The sequence below is a fragment of the Pelobates fuscus genome, chromosome 4, assembly GCF_036172605.1.
Source record: "Pelobates fuscus isolate aPelFus1 chromosome 4, aPelFus1.pri, whole genome shotgun sequence".
Classification (NCBI taxonomy): Eukaryota; Metazoa; Chordata; class Amphibia; order Anura; family Pelobatidae; genus Pelobates; species Pelobates fuscus.
In genome coordinates, this window is record NC_086320.1 from 259,633,340 (window position 1) to 259,652,456 (window position 19,117).

Sequence of the window (19,117 nt, forward strand, 5' to 3'; positions counted from 1 at the left end):
CAGCCAGCTTAGCCAGGATCTGGCTAGTGTCGGAGTCCGAAGACCCCATGGCCCCTCCGCTCGCTGGGCTCGAGGGCGAACGTGGTGTGCCCGGGCCTTCTCGTCCGCCATCTTGCGTGCTCGATCGCACGGCGCAAGAGGCCGCGAACATATCGGTACCGAAACCGTCTCCGTTGCTTTTTTGGTCTGTTTTCGTGGGGCTCTTTTGGCCATCGTGTTTCCCCCACCTGGTGTAGTAGTTTAAAGGTTTTGTCTCCGCTAATATAGGCTATTGGCACCGCGGTCGCAGCAGAGCTCTACCCGGACACGTCCAGCTCGCTCGGCCGCAAACCACGCCCCCCCATTAATTCATGTGTTTAAAGGTAGACTACAGTCCAAAGATAAAGCTGCATTAACAGGAAATGGAGTCACGTATGTAACTGTTGTGCAAACAAATGTCTAGACCAAATACAGAACCTAGGTAATGTCACACATACACATAAGCACTGCTACTCTCACAAAGTTATAAAGAAGAGACACTAAATGGTTGAACGCTGCTTCCTTGGTGCAGTCTGCCGTTTTAACATAATCTGGATCATACATGAAAAATAGGAGAATGCCATTAGCCTTGAGTGCCCCTCAAGCCCTTATGTATTTTTTTCCTCTTTTTACAGTTCATACCATTTGTGCTGCAACACAGGCCAGCTCTCTACCCCTATCACAATGTACAATTCACAACGCCAGCCAATCTCCCTCATTAATGCACTGTCGCTCCTTATCTTCACCATCTTCCTCACTCCATCTACCTGCCTGTCATTAGACACCCTATTCCACTTTCCCTTCCCAATTTAATTCCTCCATAATAATTTAAAGCTGGCGGTGATCATGCTTAGATAAAGGTGTGCACCCCAAAACCTGTCACTGATTTTTGCTCCTCTTTCTCACTGAACAGTCCCTGCCACATGCAGGATGGAAGAAAGGAGCAGTGAGCTCTGGGAGTAGAGAATCATCACTAAATAGAAAGGGTTATTTCCGATGTTTTCCTGTGAACCAGAGCTACACTTCTTGTGTGTAATTTTGCACAGGAAATATGCTTACCGATGGTGGTGAATGTATGTATGTATGACAGATATGTGCTCCAGTTTTTAGTAAGGCACGTCTACAGACAATAAATCACAGATTACTGCATTTACTCAATTGATTGAAAAGGTATAACGATTCCTCCCCTCTTGTACAACACATTATTTTTATGTCCTCAAGAGGAGGGTATTAATCCCCAAAATATATAAAAGTTTATAGATAACATAGCATGTACTACAAAGGAGATTGGATAATGTCAAGAAATCTCAGATGCTTATTACCTCATCTCCACGAAAATCCAGCATTTCAAGATCCTGACAATCTTCTATATGAAATGGAATTATTTTGGGTAAATCTCATCATACGGTCACTAAGGTGCAACCCTTATAGATTTCATGAGACTTTAGAGAATCAAAATATGCCAGTACCTGGACAATATTTTCAAAGTGACTCAGTTTCAATCAGTCTCAAACTCATAATGCGAATGCAAAGATAAATACTCTTATGGGTTGAATATCATTATCCCAAGACGTGGTCAGGCTTCTATCTACTTAAATAAAACGGACTATATCATTCCAAAGTAATGCTACCAGTTAAAAAGCCAAGAAAATAAAATGTACAGTGAGGATGAATATTCTCTTTTTTAACCTTAATGAAATGCAAAAAACTTTTTCTCATGATCTTACTCTTCGCTTGTTGAACATGTATTTTGAGTTTGCATATTTCACAAAATGAACAAGCATTACTCAAGTTTTTCATGCGTCAATGCACTAAAACATTAATTTCTCCCTATGTAAATGTATAAAAATATATATACGTTGAAATATCATGTTGGAAATAAGTCTGTAATTTAAAAATCTATCACTTAAACTTGGATAGAAATTGTAGAGGTTAAAATTGGGAAAGGTACACTGTATAAACTAATGTTTGAACTATTTCTCTGAGTAAAGGATATATTAAACACATCAAGATGCTTCACACAATTTATATCCACTTATCTCAGTTATATTAACCAATACATTAAAAAAAAAAAACAAAAAAAAAAACTTACCACTCTGAACTGTTCGATCTTTTGATTGCCTTTTATAAAGTAAGGGCATTCACGGTCACCAGTTCTGTGGCCATACTGCTTACACCTCCAACCTACAGAACAAAAAATACTTAATTTGACATTGAAAATTTGTGAACAGTTCAGCATACGAGGTATAATAAATCCTATTAATCTTGCTGTTTTCACAAAAGTCTGTTTCTCTATACATATGCATAGGTTTCCCCCTAGTGTACAACCGTGTGTATAGAAAAATTAAAAAAGTTAAATTAAACTCTAAGCCTGTAATATCTTTCTTTACTTCAAAATGTTAGTCTTATTCATGTCAGTGGTAATCCATATTTCTAAAGATCTGAGACCTTTGGTGGCAACTGGCAAAACAAAGTTCACTGGACACTCTGTCATGTACATAGTGTGTTATGTTCCTATATTCATCATGGATAACACAACTAATGTAACTGATGCAAACGACTGCTCTAATTTCATGTTCAAAATCACTACTTTTTCATTTCTGATTTTTTTGTTTTCTTATATACTTTTGTATACTTAAAAATTAAGGATATTCCACCCTTTTGTATCCTGCATTTCTTATAAACTCTCAATAAAATAGAAGTTAATAAAGAAGAGTCTTCCATGTGCATATTACACAACTCCACTGTATGAGAAAAATAATAATATAGAAAATGTGTTACGGATCTCATCGGGTCTTTTCTCAAGACAAATCTTCAGAAAGGAGCCGATGAAGTCAGAATTTTTTTTTTTTTTTTAATATGGAATAAACACATTCTCTACACTTTTGCAACAAGTCCTGTGAGTGTCAAAATAGTTTTAATACTGTGGATTTATGTGTCACCTGTATAAGAGCACCTAGGCATTATATATGAAAAACATGTGTCTAGAAAAGTCTGCTTAGGTCTATCCTTAGTGATCTGGCTATTCCACTGTCTTTCGAAATCAGGAACTCTCCTATGAACATCTTGGACCAAGACTCCATGTACCATATGAAGCTTGGTTGTAGGACACACTGTATAGTTCAGAACTTACTTGTAACATAGGCATTTTTTAATTACAATTTTACAAAATTAAAGGGACACTCCAGGCACCCAGACCACTTCTGCCCATTGGAGTGGTCTGGGTGCCAACTCCCACTACCCTTAACCCTGCAACTGTAAAGATTGAAGTTTTCATAAACTGCAATATTTACCTTGCAGGGTTAACTCCTCCTCTAGTGGCTGTCTACTAGACAGTAGTGCAGTGTGTGTATGAGTGCAGTGTGTGTGTGAATGCAGTGTGTGTGTGTGAATGCAGTGTGTGTGTGTGAATGCAGTGTGTGTGTGTGTGTGTGTGAGTGCAGTGTGAGTGTGTGTGATGCAGTGTGTGTGTATGAGTGCAGTGTGAGTGTGTGTGATGCACTGTGTGTGTGTTGCAGAGCCTTGGTAGGGGGTGGGCATTTTTATTATATTTTTTTTTAATTATTTTAATAATTTTTTTGTTTTATTAATATTTTTGTTATTTTTTATTTTATTATTTTTAATATTACTTTATTATTTATATTTTATTATTATTTATAATTATTTTCGTCCCCCCTCCCTGCTTGCTAGCTGGCCGGGGAGGGGGGCTCTCCTTCCCTGGTAGTTCAGTGGGGGCTGTGGGGGCTGCAGAGATGTTACTTACCTGTCCTGCAGCTCCTGTCAGCTCTCTCCTCCTCCGCGCCGTCCGGTCAGCTCTTCTGTGAGCTCACACTCTAAGTCTCGCGAGAGCCGCGGCTCTCGCGAGATTTACACTGGGAGCTGACCGAGGTGCTGAACGGACGGCGCGGAGGAGAAGGGAGCTGACAGGAGCTGCAGGAGAGGTAAGTAACATCTCTGCAGCCCCAGTCTGTATTATGGCAATGCAAATTGCCATAATACAGACTATTGACTCGAGTATAAGCAGAGTTGGGGTTTTTCAGCACAAAAAATGTGCTGAAAAACTCGGCTTATACTCTAGTATATACGGTAATTTACCCTATCAAAAGCCTTTTCGGCATCGACAGCTATAGAGACTGTAGGGATAGATTTTTTTAATCGACTTCTATCATCATATTCAAAATCTTACGAATATTGTCACTAGCTGATCTTGCTCTCAGAAATCCAGATTGGTCTAGATGGATTAGGTCTGAAATTATTTGGGTAAGTCTGTCTGCTAAGATTTTTGAAAATATTTTTATGTCTAAATTAATAAGAGAGATCGGACGGTAGTTGGATATATAATGTAGATCTTTTCCAGGTTTTGGGATTGGGGAAGTCGTAGCCTTTAACATTTCGGAGGAGAAACTTTTAGAAGTTGTTTTATCTCAAAATATTTTTAAGAGTAGAGGGGTTATCACATTCTCAAAAGATTTATAGAAATATGCTGTGAATCCATCTGATTAGCTGTCAGTCTGTATAAAGCCAAATTCATTTTTTCAGCTCGCGGTCTAGGAAAAAAACCTACAATGCAGCTGTATTTGGACTACCTCCAAGAGGCAGACCCCATCACAGCATGGAAGAGATGTTCAATACCGAACTCAAGAAAATGTGTGCCCAGAGATCTCCAAACTGTGCACCTGTACAAAGGACCACCCGCAAGGCGTTTAATCCACGTCCGCCCAGAAAGACAGCAAGGCCACCCAGGTATACAGCAGAACGGATCCCACACAGGCAAAGAGCCAGAAACTAGTGATGTCGCGAACACAAATTTTTCGGTTCGCGAACGGGAACTTCCGCAAACGTTCGCAAACGTTCGCGAACCGGGCGAACCGCCATAGACTTCAATGGGCAGGCGAATTTTAAAACCCACAGGGACTCTTTCTGGCCACAATAGTGATGGAAAAGTTGTTTCAAGGGGACCAACACCTGGACTGTGGCATGCCGGAGGGGGATCCATGGCAAAACTCCCATGGAAAATTACACAGTTGATGCAGAGTCTGGTTTTAATCCATAAAGGGCAGAAATCACCTAACATTCCTAAATCACAATGGATATGGATTGAAACCTGACATCTGACATATTGACACCTTGACATATGGATTGACACCTGTCCTCAGAGACCCTGATACACACTGACACAGAGCAGAATAGGGACTATTCCCCCTACATAGGGTCACTTGGCAGATATGGATTGACACCTGACATATGACATATTGACACCTTGACATATGGATTGACACCTGTCCTCAGAGACCCTGATACACACTGACACAGAGCAGAATAGGGACTGTTCTCCCTACATAGGGTCACTTGGCAGATATGGATTGACACCTGTCCTCAGAGACCTAATTGTGTAATAATGGAAATACTATTACCTATTATATAATATTGGCAGGGGCAAGGAAATTCCCTCTAAATAGATGGGTATAGGCAGAGAGTATGGAGACCGGAGTGATAAAGTGTCAATAAGGTGATATAAAGTTAAATGTATCACAGACACACAGCCACCCTTTCTCTTAGCTAGTTTCCAGAAATGCTGGATAGGTAGAAGGGCTATAAAGACTCAGAGAGGTCTAAGAAGAATCCTCTAAACTAGCCCTAATCTCCTTAAACACCTTCAAGGGTGTTCTAAGCTAAAGCTCAATCTAAATGTTTAGATGACAGCCTGATTTCCCATCACAGATGCTGGCTAGGAATAACAATGTGCAAGACAAAGAGTGGGTCTAAGTGCCCATAGTGCAGTAAAGTGTCCCTAGTGAAGTGAAAAAGAGAATAACGAGCTGGCGCCCAAGAGTATAACGAGCTGGCGCCCTATCAGGGGACGTGTATATGGCATCGATTTTAGGAACCGGGAGATGGAAAAAGATGCTTGGTCGGTCCTCCTACTTCAAATTTGGGGCACGGAACGTGCAATCTAATGTGCCACCAGATAGGAATAGTACTACTTAACACACCACTCCTATCAGTTTAATCCCTGTTATGTGCCTTTTTTTTGGTTTGGTTTTTGAAGCCACAGTGCAGCACCAGAGGGCCGAAAAATTAGGCATGTACACATGCCTGAAAAATTAGGTATTGTTGCAGCCGCTGGCCATAAAAATTGATGTTTGTTTCCCAGGCAGAAAGTGCCCTAAAACATTGCGGCTTGAACCCTAGTTGGTGGCGGATAAGTCATGCAAGTCAACCGGCATTCAGAGCTAAAATACAGCAGCGTGTGGACCATTTTTAGCCCAAGGCAGCTCATCTCATCAGGCCTTTTTTAGTCGAATGTATCGCCCAGTGTCAGTCCCTTCGGGATCCATCCCTCATTCATCTTAATAAAGGTGAGGTAATCTAGACTTTTTTGACCTAGGCGACTTCTCTTCTCAGTGACAATACCTCCTGCTGCACTGAAGGTCCTTTCTGACAGGACACTTGAAGCGGGGCAGGCCAGAAGTTCTATTGCAAATTGGGATAGCTCAGGCCACAGGTCAAGCCTGCACACCCAGTAGTCAAGGGGTTCATCGCTCCTCAGAGTGTCGATATCTGCAGTTAAGGCGAGGTAGTCTGCTACCTATCGGTCAAGTCGTTCTCTGATGGTGGATCCCGAAGGGCTGTGGCGATGCGTAGGACTTAAAAAGCTCCGCATGTCCTCCATCAACAACACGTCTTTAAAGCGTCCTGTCCTTGCCGGCGTGGTCATGGGAGGAGGATGACTTCCACCTCTCCCCCTGTTAGATTCCCGTTGTGCTGTGACATCACCCTTATACGCTGTGTAAAGCATACTTTTTTAATTTATTTTGCAAATGCTGCATCCTTTCCGACTTGTTGTAATTCGGTAACATTTCCGCCACTTTCTGCTTATACCGGGGGTCTAGTAGCGTGGACACCCAGTACAGGTCATTCTCCGTCAGCCTTTTTATACGAGGGTCCCTCAACAGGCACGACAGCATGAAAGACCCCATTTGCACAAGGTTGGATGCCGAGCTACTAATTTCCCTTCCTCCTCCTCAGTGATCTCAATGAAGGTATGTTCTTCCCCCCAGCCACGTACAACATCACGGGTACCAGATAGGTGACAACGAGCACCCTGGGATGCCTGTTGTGGTTGGTCTTCCTCCTCCTCCTCAATGCCACATTCCTCCTCTGACTCCTCTTCCTCACAATCCTCTTCCAGCGTTGCCGCAGGTCCAGCAAGCGATACTGAGAAGGCTGTTTCTGGTGGTGATGGTGACCACAACTCTTCCTCTTCCTCTTCACGCTCATCTATGGCCTGATCCAGCACTCTTCGCAGGGCTCGCTCCATGAAGAAAACAAATGGTATGATGTCGCTGATGGTGCCTTCGGTGCGACTGACTAGGTTTGTCACCTCCTCAAAAGGACGCATGAGCCTACAGGCATTGCGCATGAACGTCCAGTAACGTGGCAAAAAAATTCCCAGCTCCCCAGAGGCTGTCCTAGCACCTCGGTCAAACAAATATTCATTAACGGCTTTTTCTTGTTGGAGCAGGCGGTCGAACATTAGGAGTGTTGAATTCCAACGTGTCGGGCTGTCGCAAATCAAGCGCCTCACTGGCATGTTGTTTCGCTGCTGGATATCTGCAAAGTGCGCCATGGCCGTGTAGGAACGCCTGAAATGGCCACACACCTTCCTGGCCTGCTTCAGGACGTCCTGTAAGCCTGTGTACTTATGCACAAAGCGTTGCACGATCAGATTACACACATGTGCCATGCACGGTACATGTGTCAACTTGCCCAACTTCAATGCCGCCAACAAATTTGTTCCGTTGTCACAAACCACTTTGCCGATATCCAGTTGCTGCGGAGTCGACCACTTTTCCACCTGTGCGTTCAGGGCGGACAGGAGTGCTTGTCCGGTGTGACTCTCTGCTTTCAAGCAAGTCAAAAAGTCAAACCCAAGACGGCGTGACACTGCCGTATCCGGGATGTGGAATAGTACCTGGGGAGCTGGGGAGGAAGAGGATGGAGTAGGAGGAGTAGAGGAGGTGACAGCAGGCCTGCCTGCAAGTCGTGGCGGTGTCACCAACTCCTCTGCAGAGCCATGCATTCCATGCTTGGCAGCAGTCAGCAGGTTTACCCAATGCGCAGTGCAGGTGATATACCTGCCCTGACCATGCTTTGCAGACCAGGTATCAGTGGTCAGATGGACCCTTGCCCCAACACTGTGTGCCAGACATGCCATTACTTCCTTTTGCACAATCGAGTACAGGTTGGGGATTGCCTTTTGTAAAAAGAAATTTCTTCTTCCACTGCGGTGTCCCAATAGCTAACAATTTTTTGAACGCCTCAGACTCCACCAGCTTGTATGGTAAAAGCTGGCGGGCTAATAGTTCGGACAAGCCAGCTGTCAGACACTGGGCAAGGGGGTGACTTTCTGACATTGGCTTCTTACGCTCAAACATGTCCTTGACAGGCACCTGACTGTGGGCAGATGAGCGGGAACTGCTCAAGGCGAGAGACGGAGTGGCGAATGGTTGAGAGGGGGCAAGGAGGACAGCAGTGGTTGACGTGGCTGAAGATGCTGGACCAGGAGGAGGATGGCGGCTTTGAGTCTGTGTGCTGCTTGTACTCATGTGTTGATCCCATAGGTGTTTGTGATGTGTTTGTGATGTGTTTGTGATGTGCGATCATGTGCCTACGCAAAGCAGTTGTACCTAGGTGGGTGTTGGACTTCCCACGACTCAGTTTCTTTTGGCACAGGTTGAAAATGGCATTGCTGTTGTCAGAGGCAGACACACAAAAAAAATGCCACACTGCTGAGCTCTGCAATGACGGCATTCTGGTGGTGGACACAGCATGCGTTGATTGGCGTGCTGTCGGGCTGACCCCGGGTGCCGATGCATGCTGTCTGACTGTGCCACTAGCTCCTTGCGACGACCTGCCCCTGCTTCCAACTCGTCTCCTCCTCCTCCTCCTCCTCTCTGTCTCCCCATCTGAACTTTCGTCCTGTTCTTCTTCTTGCCGAGCGGGCACCCACGTGACATCCAAGGACGCATCGTCATCATCAACCGCTTCACTTGTATCTGACAACTCAGCAAAGGAAGCAGCAGCGGGTACAACATCATCATCATCATCACACCGTACGTCCATGTGTGTAATGCTGCCTGCCTGAGACATATCCCTGTTATCTACATCCTCTGGCAATAATGGTTGCGCATCACTCATTTCTTTAAACGGATGTGTGAATAACTCCTCTGACATACCAAGTGAAGCGGCTGTGGTGCTAGTGTTGGTGGTGGCGGCAGGCGGGTGAGTGGTATATTGAGAGGTGCCCGAAGCTAAGCTGGAGGAGGATGGTGCGTCAAGGTTCCGAGCGGAAGCTGTACAAGATTGGGTGTCCTGTGTTAGCCAGTCAACTATGTCCTCAGAACTTTTCAAGTTCAGGGTACGTGGCCTCTGAAAACTGGGCATTATTCTAGGGCCAAAGGGAATCACAGCACCATGACCACGATGGCCCCTGCGGGGTGGCCTGCCTCTGCCTGTCATTTTTTTTGGATTAGTGGTACTATGCGTGCAAGCTACTGTGAGACCAGATATGAGTGGCACTGTGCAGTGGCAGAGGTTGGCAGAGTACACGCTGTAGGCCTGACACACCCGCTTGAAGACAACTAACTGCTATTCAATCTATGACAGTGAAAAAAGTTTTTTGGTTTTAAATGCACGCTATTGTGACACCAGATATGAGTGGCAATGTGGACTGGCAGAGGTTGGCAGAGTAACATAGAAACATAGAATGTGACGGCAGATAAGAACCATTCGGCCCATCTAGTCTGCCCAGTTTTCTAAATACTTTCATTAGTCCCTGGCATTATCTTATAGTTAGGATAGCCTTATGCCTATCCCACGCATGCTTAAACTCATTTACTGTGTTAACCTCTACCACTTCAGCTGGAAGGCTATTCCATGCATCCACTACCCTCTCAGTAAAGTAATACTTCCTGATATTATTTTTAAACCTTTGTCCCTCTAATTTAAGACTATGTCCTCTTGTTGTGGTAGTTTTTCTTCTTTTAAATATAGTCTCCTCCTTTACGGTGTTGATTCCCTTTATGTATTTAAATGTTTCTATCATATCCCCCCTGTCTCGTCTTTCCTCCAAGCTATACATGTTAAGATCCTTTAACCTTTCCTGGTAAGTTTTATCCTGCAATCCATGAACCAGTTTAGTAGCCCTTCTTTGAACTCTCTCTAAGGTATCAATATCCTTCTGAAGATAGGGTCTCCAGTACTGTGTACAGTACTCCAAGTGAGGTCTCACCAGTGTTCTGTACAATGGCATGAGCACTTCCCTCTTTCTACTGCTAATACCTCTCCCTATACAACCAAGCATTCTGCTAGCATTTCCTGCTGCTCTATTACATTGTCTGCCTACCTTTAAGTCATCAGAAATAATCACCCCTAAATCCCTTTCCTCAGATGTTGAGGTTAGGACTCTATCAAATATTTTGTACTCTACCCTTGGGTTTTTACGTCCAAGATGCATTATCTTGCACTTATCCACATTAAATGTCAGTTGCCACAACTCTGACCATTTTTCTAGTTTACCTAAATCATTTTCCATTTGGCTTATCCCTCCTGGAACATCAACCCTGTTACATATCTTAGTATCATCCGCAAAAAGACACACCTTACCATCAAGACCTTCTGCAATATCACTAATAAAAATATTAAAAAGAATGGGTCCAAGTACAGATCCCTGAGGTACATGCTGAAGGCCTGACACCCGCTTTAAGGACACTGACTGCTATTAGCTTACAGTGAAAAACTTTTTTTCTTTTTAAAGGCACGCTATTGTCACACCAGATATGAGTGGCAATGTGGACTGGCAGAGGTTGGCAGAGTACACGCTGAAGGCCTGACACCCAGACAACCAACTGCTATTCAATCTATTACAGTGAAAAAAAATTTTTTGTTTTTAAATGTTAAGCTTAAGCTATTGTGACACCAGATATGAGTGGTGGCACTGGGCAAGTGGGCACAGTATCCACTGTGAGCCTGACACAGAAGCTGGCAGACAACTAACTGCTATGCAATCTATTACAGTGAAAAAAAAATTTTTGTTTTTAAATGTCAAGCTTAAGCTATTGTGACACCAGATATAAGTGGTGGCACTGGGCAAGTGGGCACAGTATCCACTGTGAGCCTGACACAGAAGCTGGCAGGCAGGCAGGCAACTGCAATTACATTACACAAAAAAAAAAAAAGCAGACTGATGTTCTAACCCTAAAAAGGGCTTTTTGGGGTGCTGTTCTTACAGCAGAGATCAGATGAGTCCTTCAGGACTGTAGTGGACACTGAATACCCTAGCCTAGCTATCAATTTAAAAAAATCAAATGAGCAGCAGCTACACTTTCCCTCCTCTATCTAAGAATGCAGCTTCAGAATGAATCTAAAATGGATTCTGTACAGGAGGTGGGAGGGTCTGGAAGGGAGGGTCTGCTGCTAATTTGCTGGAATGTGTCTGCTGACCGTGAGGCACAGGGTCAAAGTTTGCTCAATGATGACGAATAGGGGGCGGATCGAACCGCGCATGTGTTCGCCCGCCGCGGCGAACGCGAACACGCTATGTTTGCCGGGAACTATTCGCCAGCCAACAGTTCGGTACATCACTACCAGAAACCCACGGCCAGAAAGTCTCAGCTCCACCGCATCCACAGCAGGTCACCCAAACCTTAGGTAAATGAGTGGGTTCAGTTTCACTCTTGGTAGAAATTCCCTGTTAGCCTCAGAGTTTAGGCATTCCGGATTCAATCTGAAATGGTTTAGCGTTCCATAGGGTGTCTGCTAAGTTTCTCTTGGCCCCAGTTACCACACCTGCGGCAAAGGCACCACGTCACGCTACGTGAACATCACCTGTCAACATAGGCATTTTTGATTGCTTTGGCATGGAAAGCAATTCTTTCTTTTTAAAGCATAATCTGCTCTCCTTTTTGTCCTGTTTGGTATACATAGTTTCCTTTGCCTGGAGATATCAGTGGAAACACACAGCAAAGGGGGATAGTGTAACCCTTTAAGTGGACACACTGTGAGGACATCTGAGCGCCTACCCTTCTAAGTAGACAGTTGCTACATATTCTGAGGCGTGGTGAGGATCACGTTATTTATATGGGCAACTCAAAGCTTATATTAAAACATATGCGTTGTTCTATATCTTGGGGCTGAAGCTTCCAAATGAATAGCCTCTTGTCTACTTTTTTTGTAAGACATCAAAATACTTTTATACTTTTGTTTTGTATGTCTCTCTTTTTAATGTTTTGAGATCCTCCAGTGCACAAAAGAAAAAAAAACAAATTAAGTATATGCTTTGCACTCTATACTTTACAGAAATGGTTTTATGCTTGGTTTCCGTTGAAGTGAGGTGGAACCACATCTGTGCAGGGCAGCTATAATTTTTTATATTATTTTGTTAGTGCTTATTCACATTGAATAAACCTAACTGAATATTAAAGTTACATTTAATTTTTTGACAACAGACTATCTATTGGTAACACCATACACTGCACATAGACAAAATAACAGCTGCTAGCTAAAAATAAAGTCAACAACAAAACTTACACTGCATGACCTTGACTTCTTTGCCTAAAGGCATCCACAGGCCTCTTGTAGGGGCATGAGCCAAAAAATCTCTAGCGTGCTCATTACCAGGCAAATCTGGTATGCAATCTTCTGGTTTAGGTTCATCTTCCTAAGAGAAAAGATCACAGTTAAGCATAAATCTCCCATTTTTGTGATTATTTTAACCATTATGCATCAATACATCAAACTATACATTGCTGCAAAAATATATGCCATTGTTCTTAAAGGAGCACTATAGAGTCAGGAACACCAACATGTATTCCTGACCCTAAAGGGTTAAAACCACTTTCTAGCCCCCCGGTTACCTCATGCCTCCCCAAATATAGTAAAATCTTACCTGTATTCAAGCCTGAAGCTGCTTACATGTCCCTGTTTCCTTTAGACCTACCCACTGCCTGCTGACATCAGCAGACGTGGTAGCCCGATCCAATCACAATGCTTCCCCATAAGATTGGCTGATACTGACAAAGAGGCAGATCAGGGGCAGAGCCAGCACAATTCAAACACAGCCCTGGCCAATCAGCATCTCCTCATAGAGACAAATTGAATCAATGATTCTCTATGAGAAAAGTTCAGTGTCTGCATGCAGAGGGAGGAGACACTGAATGTTTGGATGCATTTTAGACAGCCATGACCCAGGAAGGATCTCTAACAGCCATCTAAGGAGTGGACAGTGAAGTTATCACTAGGCTGTAATATAAACACTGCATTTTCTCTGAAAAGACAGTGTTTACAGCAAAAAGATTGAAGGTAATGATTCTACTCACCAGAACAAATTCAATAAGCTGTAGTTGTTCTGGTGACTATAGTGTCCCTTTAATCATGTGTTCATTTCAAGGAAATGTATGTACATAAAAAGTCTTTCTTCTACTACTACTACAAAAAGAACTATAACGTAATATCTCAAATATCCGGACCTTTCAGTCAAAGTAGCTCTGATGGTCAGGCATTCTACAAATTAATGTCTCTGGTACTATGTTAGCCAGAAAAGAATCCCTGTTTAACTTGCAAAAAGTTGGTACCAAACAACTGATGTGTAAATATGCACACAGACATTCATTTGGACATTTCATTGTACCAAAGAAACATATTAAATGTATCTCTATTTGCATAAAATACCCTGTCTGTGCCTTTGCAGAAAGCAGTTTTAATATTAACTACAAATGCAAATTATACAAATAGTCACAGCCTATTTCATGCTGGATTTTCAAAAATACTGAGCTCTGAAACACGCCCTGAAGTTGTTAATTAATAATATGAAGGAGAAAATTTAGGCATAAGGTTTGTAATGTTATTTTGCCTTTGTGTCTTTTTGTACAAATAAACATCTGACATGACTGAGCTTTATCTGAGTGAAACAAGACTCATTCAAACTTCCGATTCTTGAAAGCATATTTTTTCTCAGTTTAGCACTTTTATTGTACAGCATACAGAGAAACACAAACAGCACAGGCTTGTTGAGAGTGATCCAAAATATTTTGAGATGTTTTATAGAACAATTTCTTAAATAAGTATTACTTTGTGCTTTGACTCTAGAAGCATGTTGGTTATAATACATTTGTATCCCTGGAGGATTTGTGGCATGGCACTAAAAACAGACAACTTGTGTCATGCAGCACAGTACACTGAATAGATTAATAAAAAAGGAACGATCACTAACATTCACATTATTTCACTTAAGACTTATCTTGCATATTCTGTCCATTACCTTGATTAATCCTGGTGGAGGTTTCTCATAGCTAAAAGAGAGCAAAATTAATATTTTTAATAGAGAAGTCATTAAAGTCCACAAAAAAATAGTATGTTCTCTAATACAAAATTAAATTTCACTTAGATTTACAGAACAATTTTTTTCCACACACATATACATTTATTTAAGTTTTGTAAATATTATTGTGCTTTTAATAAGCAGAATAGATTTGTGGACTGCATACATTTTTATACAAACTTTGCACTTATCTTTAATTTTTAAGGCTTGACCTATATAAAATAAATTGTCTAACTGTATATAATGCATGATCTTTGGTCAACACCATTTGATGCCAATCAAAAGCAATTAACTACCGTATATACTCGAGTATAAGTTGCGTTTTTCAGCACATTTTTTGTGCTGAAAAACCCCAACTCGACCTATACTCGAGTCACTGTCTGTATTATGGCAATTTACATTGGCATAATACAGACAAGGGGCTGTGTAGGAGGGGGGCTGGCAGAGAGCGTTTACTTACCTCTCCTGCAGCTCCCTTCTCCTTCGCGCCGGTACGATCAGCTCCCCTGTCAGCTCCCAGTGTAAGTCTCGCGAGAGCCGCGGGGTCATAGCGCGGCCGCAAGACTTACACTGACACTTGCAGAGGGAGCTGACCGGAGCGGCGCGGAGGAGAAGGGAGCTGACAGGAGCTGCAGGAGAGGTAAGTAAACGCTCTGCCTGCCCCCCTCCACTGAACTGCCAATGCCACTGGACCACCAGGGAGTGAGAGCCCCCCTCCCTGGCCAGCTAACAAGCAGGAAGGGGGGGGGACGAAAAAATAAATATATATAAATAATAAAATAAAATAATAATAAAAAAAAAATAATAAAATAAAAATATAAAAAAAATTATTAAAATAATAATTAAAAAAAATAATAATAAAAATGCCCACCCCCCACCAAGGCTTTGCAACACATACACAAACACACACACACTCTGCACTCATACACACACACACACTCTGCACTCATACACACACACACACACTGCACTCATACACACACACACACACTGCACTCATACACACACTGCACTCATACACACACTGCACTCATACACACACTGCACTCATACACACACTGCACTCATACACACACTGCACTCATACACACACTGCACTCATACATACACACTGCACTCATACATACACACTGCACTCATTATATACACACACTGTAAATAGATATTAAATTAATATTTTTTTAGGATCTAATTTTATTTAGAAATTTACCAGTAGCTGCTGCATTTCCCACCCTAGTCTTATACTCGAGTCAATAAGTTTTCCCATTTTTTGGGGGTAAAATTAGGGGCCTCGGCTTATATTCAGGTCGGCTTATACTCGAGTATATACGGTATATGTCTAGAAGGGGGGGATATGTGATGACTTAATTTGCTTTACAATATATAGACTCTCTTGCATTAAGTCATTGCAATAATTAAAGTGACAGTGCTTTTAAATATATATATATTATCAATGCATTGTGATAAATCTGCTCTATATGAAAATACATATTGTTAAAGTGATATTGCTATTAAAAATTCCAGAAATGTATAGCTTTTCAGAATTTTTCTCCTCAAAGTTGACCTAACAAAAACTGAAAGATGCTGCACTCTATAAAAACAATTTGGAAACCTTAAATGATCTAAAAATATAATGGGGAACCGATAAACCACCAGAGGATCTGATGTGATAAGATATCCTAACAATTCGGTGGTCCCAGATATTTCCCCTTGTAATCCTGTGAGAGCTTTAAAAAGTCATTCTAAGCACAATAACCACTTTGCATTACTGATTCAACTGTCTCATTCTGGTGTGGAAGGGTTATGTAACATTTTCTTTTTATAGTAATTTTTAATGTATTACTTACATAATGCATATAAAATTATAGGTAAGTTTTAACTATGCAATCATTTTGAAGAGCATAGGCATGAGGCTCAAACACAAAGTAGGAAATCAGCCCCTCTAAGGTAATCTTTTGTTATTTAAAATCGGACGGGTCATAAAATTAGGTAAATCTGTAAGTTTAGACCAACGGATTAGCCAGTCGATGTAGATCTCTAGAAATTAAATATTTTACAGAAATAAGAGGGGGAGTGGGGGTAGAGCAGATGTTATATATGGAAGAGAGAGTAAAATGTGAACCCCAAAGAACCATAAACAGATAAGTTGTCTGTCAACATTTAAAATGATACTGCATCATCTCATTGAACTGGCTATAGTGTCTGGAGTCCCCTGGTGCTGTCCTTTGATTCAGCATCAAACAGTTTTTAACGTTTTTATTTGGGATCAACAGACTATCAGTCTAACTGATATTATTAGTCGATATTTAGCCTTTTCAGCAATAGATACATTGCCTATAATGATACCGATATTAACAATTAACCATAATAAAGATAATAATTTAAATATTTTTAAATTAATGTCAGGTGGTTTTCTGGGGGAACAAAAATATTCAAGGATTTAATTCGTGGGGGGAACAGCTTGTAGATCCAATGAGAAATGTGATTGCAATTTTCTGTCACAAAACCAGTTTTCACATTTTGTTGTACATTTGGTAATCATCTCAAAACAGGTGTTTCACTTTCGGTGTATCCACAGTAGAAATGCATGTGTAAAAAGCTGAACTTTACAGACTTTAGTCTTTATTTTTAATCCATATTATTAGGCAACTGGTTGTAACTTAGAATCTTTCATGATGCATGACTAGGAACTGACAGAGGGGTGATATGTGGAAGGCCTGGCAGCATCATTCAACGTGGATTGTAAAAAAAACCAAAAAAACTCTTTACTTACAAAATCTCAACATGCTTGATCTTTTGGATTTCTTGAGACATGTTACTACCACCACTGCTGCTTCTCCTCCTCTTCCTCTCATTGGAGTCTCTCTCCCCATGGCTACTACTTCCTTCTCTGCTGCGACGTTTGTGGCTATGTCTATCTCGTTGCTCCTCTTCTTTCCCTCTACTAGACATTCTCAACACTTGTGAGTTTTCAGTCAATGCCAACCTTCACATTACTGGTAAAAAAATATTATTGAGACATATCTACTAATTAATCAGTATTACATCTTAGTAAAGCAGAAAAAAAAATCATGTTTAATATTAGTATTAAAAGAACATTCCAAGAACAAGAACCACTAGAGTGTGCTGTAGTTTGTAACGCTTCCTCCAGTAGTCAATGCATTTTACTCTATCAATGGGTTTATGTGGCACCACTCCACACCTCTACTCCAGTTGCAGGAACCAGAAGCTCTCTAAGCTAAGCCCCCCTTGTGCAGGGCTTAGATCATTGGTTGAGAGCAATCAGCTGATGCACTAGTGCTAATGAAAACTCCAGGAGCTTCCGGCTCTGAAGATAAGAGGTGCATGGTGGGGAAAATTTTTCACGCCTGAACAATTCCTACATATCCCTAAAAAGACAAAACAGAATGTTGGGACCATAACAACTGGTTTATTCTGTTAGTTTTTATTATAGCTTTTGCATTACATGGCATCTGTTCTAATTGATTTAAATGTTTAAAAAGAATATACATGTGACCAGGACAAGTTGGGATTCAATAATACAAATTGTCAGAACACAGGAAACCTAGGAATATGTGAACATGAAAACAACTGAATGCAGAGCAAGGAAGAATAACCATGCCAGGCAGTATTATGGTAACTAGAAGCTGTAGTTCCACAGAATTTAGGACTCAAGTGCTATAGGGAGGGCTGCCAGATCACATTATTTTCACAATACACTCCATCTTGTTAAAAGATGTACATGAAAGTGATGTCCTCAAGTGTGTAGCATTCATATGTTACTGAATTCGTTAGTTATCAATGGCTTTATTATCTGCCTGTAATATTTGTATTCCATATACAGCTGCAATTTTGTTGCACTGACCATCACTATGTGAAAGCAGTGTGACTAGGAAAACATGATAGATCTGGTAACTTCTAATCAAATATGAACTATATTTTCCAATTCACTACAATTTAATAAATAAACCCTGATGAAAATAATCAGTTTTCAATTAAACACAGATCTAAAGGAAGCGGATTACCGAATTCCAAAGTTTATTCAAAATTCTCCATTTCAACTACAGTCACAGTTTGGCTGTTTTTCGTGTGAATTTTACAATTAAGCTTTGAATTCACTGTGTAATGCATACACCCTAACACAATGATTCCTACAAGTGCCCACACAATACTGATCATTCATAGCTAACCTCTGGCACTCTGGCTACAGCAGACTGCTTCCCACAACGCTCAGCCACCATGGCGAGGCACCACATAAGATAACCTGGTGCAGAGTAGCAGATGGGGTATAGGGTGTCAGCCCTGTTACCCAATACAACTGAGCACCAGTCCTTGGGACACGATATGCCCTTCGTTGTAATAGTGGTGAATTCAAAGCAGGAATTTTACCTCTCACAGAACTCTGCCCACTCAAAAAAAAACAGAACGTGGCGAATCAATGTAAACTTTAAACAGAGTAACCATTGCACATCTATCGCCATTCGGAACTACAATAGCGACAACTCACTCAACAATCTCATCCCGGATGTTATGATATTCATCATATGGTTTCTGGGTCATAGAGTTCAGGGCTGGGGGGGGGGAAATGACAGAAAGAGACAAGCGACCACTTCCTGTTAGCGTCTTCCTAGTGCTACTTATGATGGCGCCCTCTGGTGGCTCTGTGCACGCACTTATTAAAAGTAGAAAAATAAATATTATAGTGTATTCAATTCCATC

At 41.6% G+C, this 19,117-nt stretch overlaps 1 protein-coding gene across 2 annotated transcripts in view; it reads right to left on the reverse strand.

The window, feature by feature from the left end:
• The window catches only part of RP9 (RP9 pre-mRNA splicing factor), a 30,207-nt gene extending 11,212 nt beyond the window's left edge, over positions 1-18,995 (reverse strand). Inside the window, exons 1-5 of one of the 2 annotated variants that reach the window (XM_063452066.1) lie at positions 18,906-18,995; positions 17,172-17,394; positions 14,339-14,369; positions 12,610-12,739; positions 2,111-2,202 (exon numbers count right to left, since the gene is read on the reverse strand). In XM_063452066.1, the coding sequence (XP_063308136.1) occupies positions 2,111-2,202; positions 12,610-12,739; positions 14,339-14,369; positions 17,172-17,350 (432 nt within the window). In that variant the 5' untranslated portion in view covers positions 17,351-17,394; positions 18,906-18,995. The other variant, XM_063452067.1, reaches the window with a different exon arrangement.
• Positions 18,996-19,117: the final 122 nt, after the last annotated feature.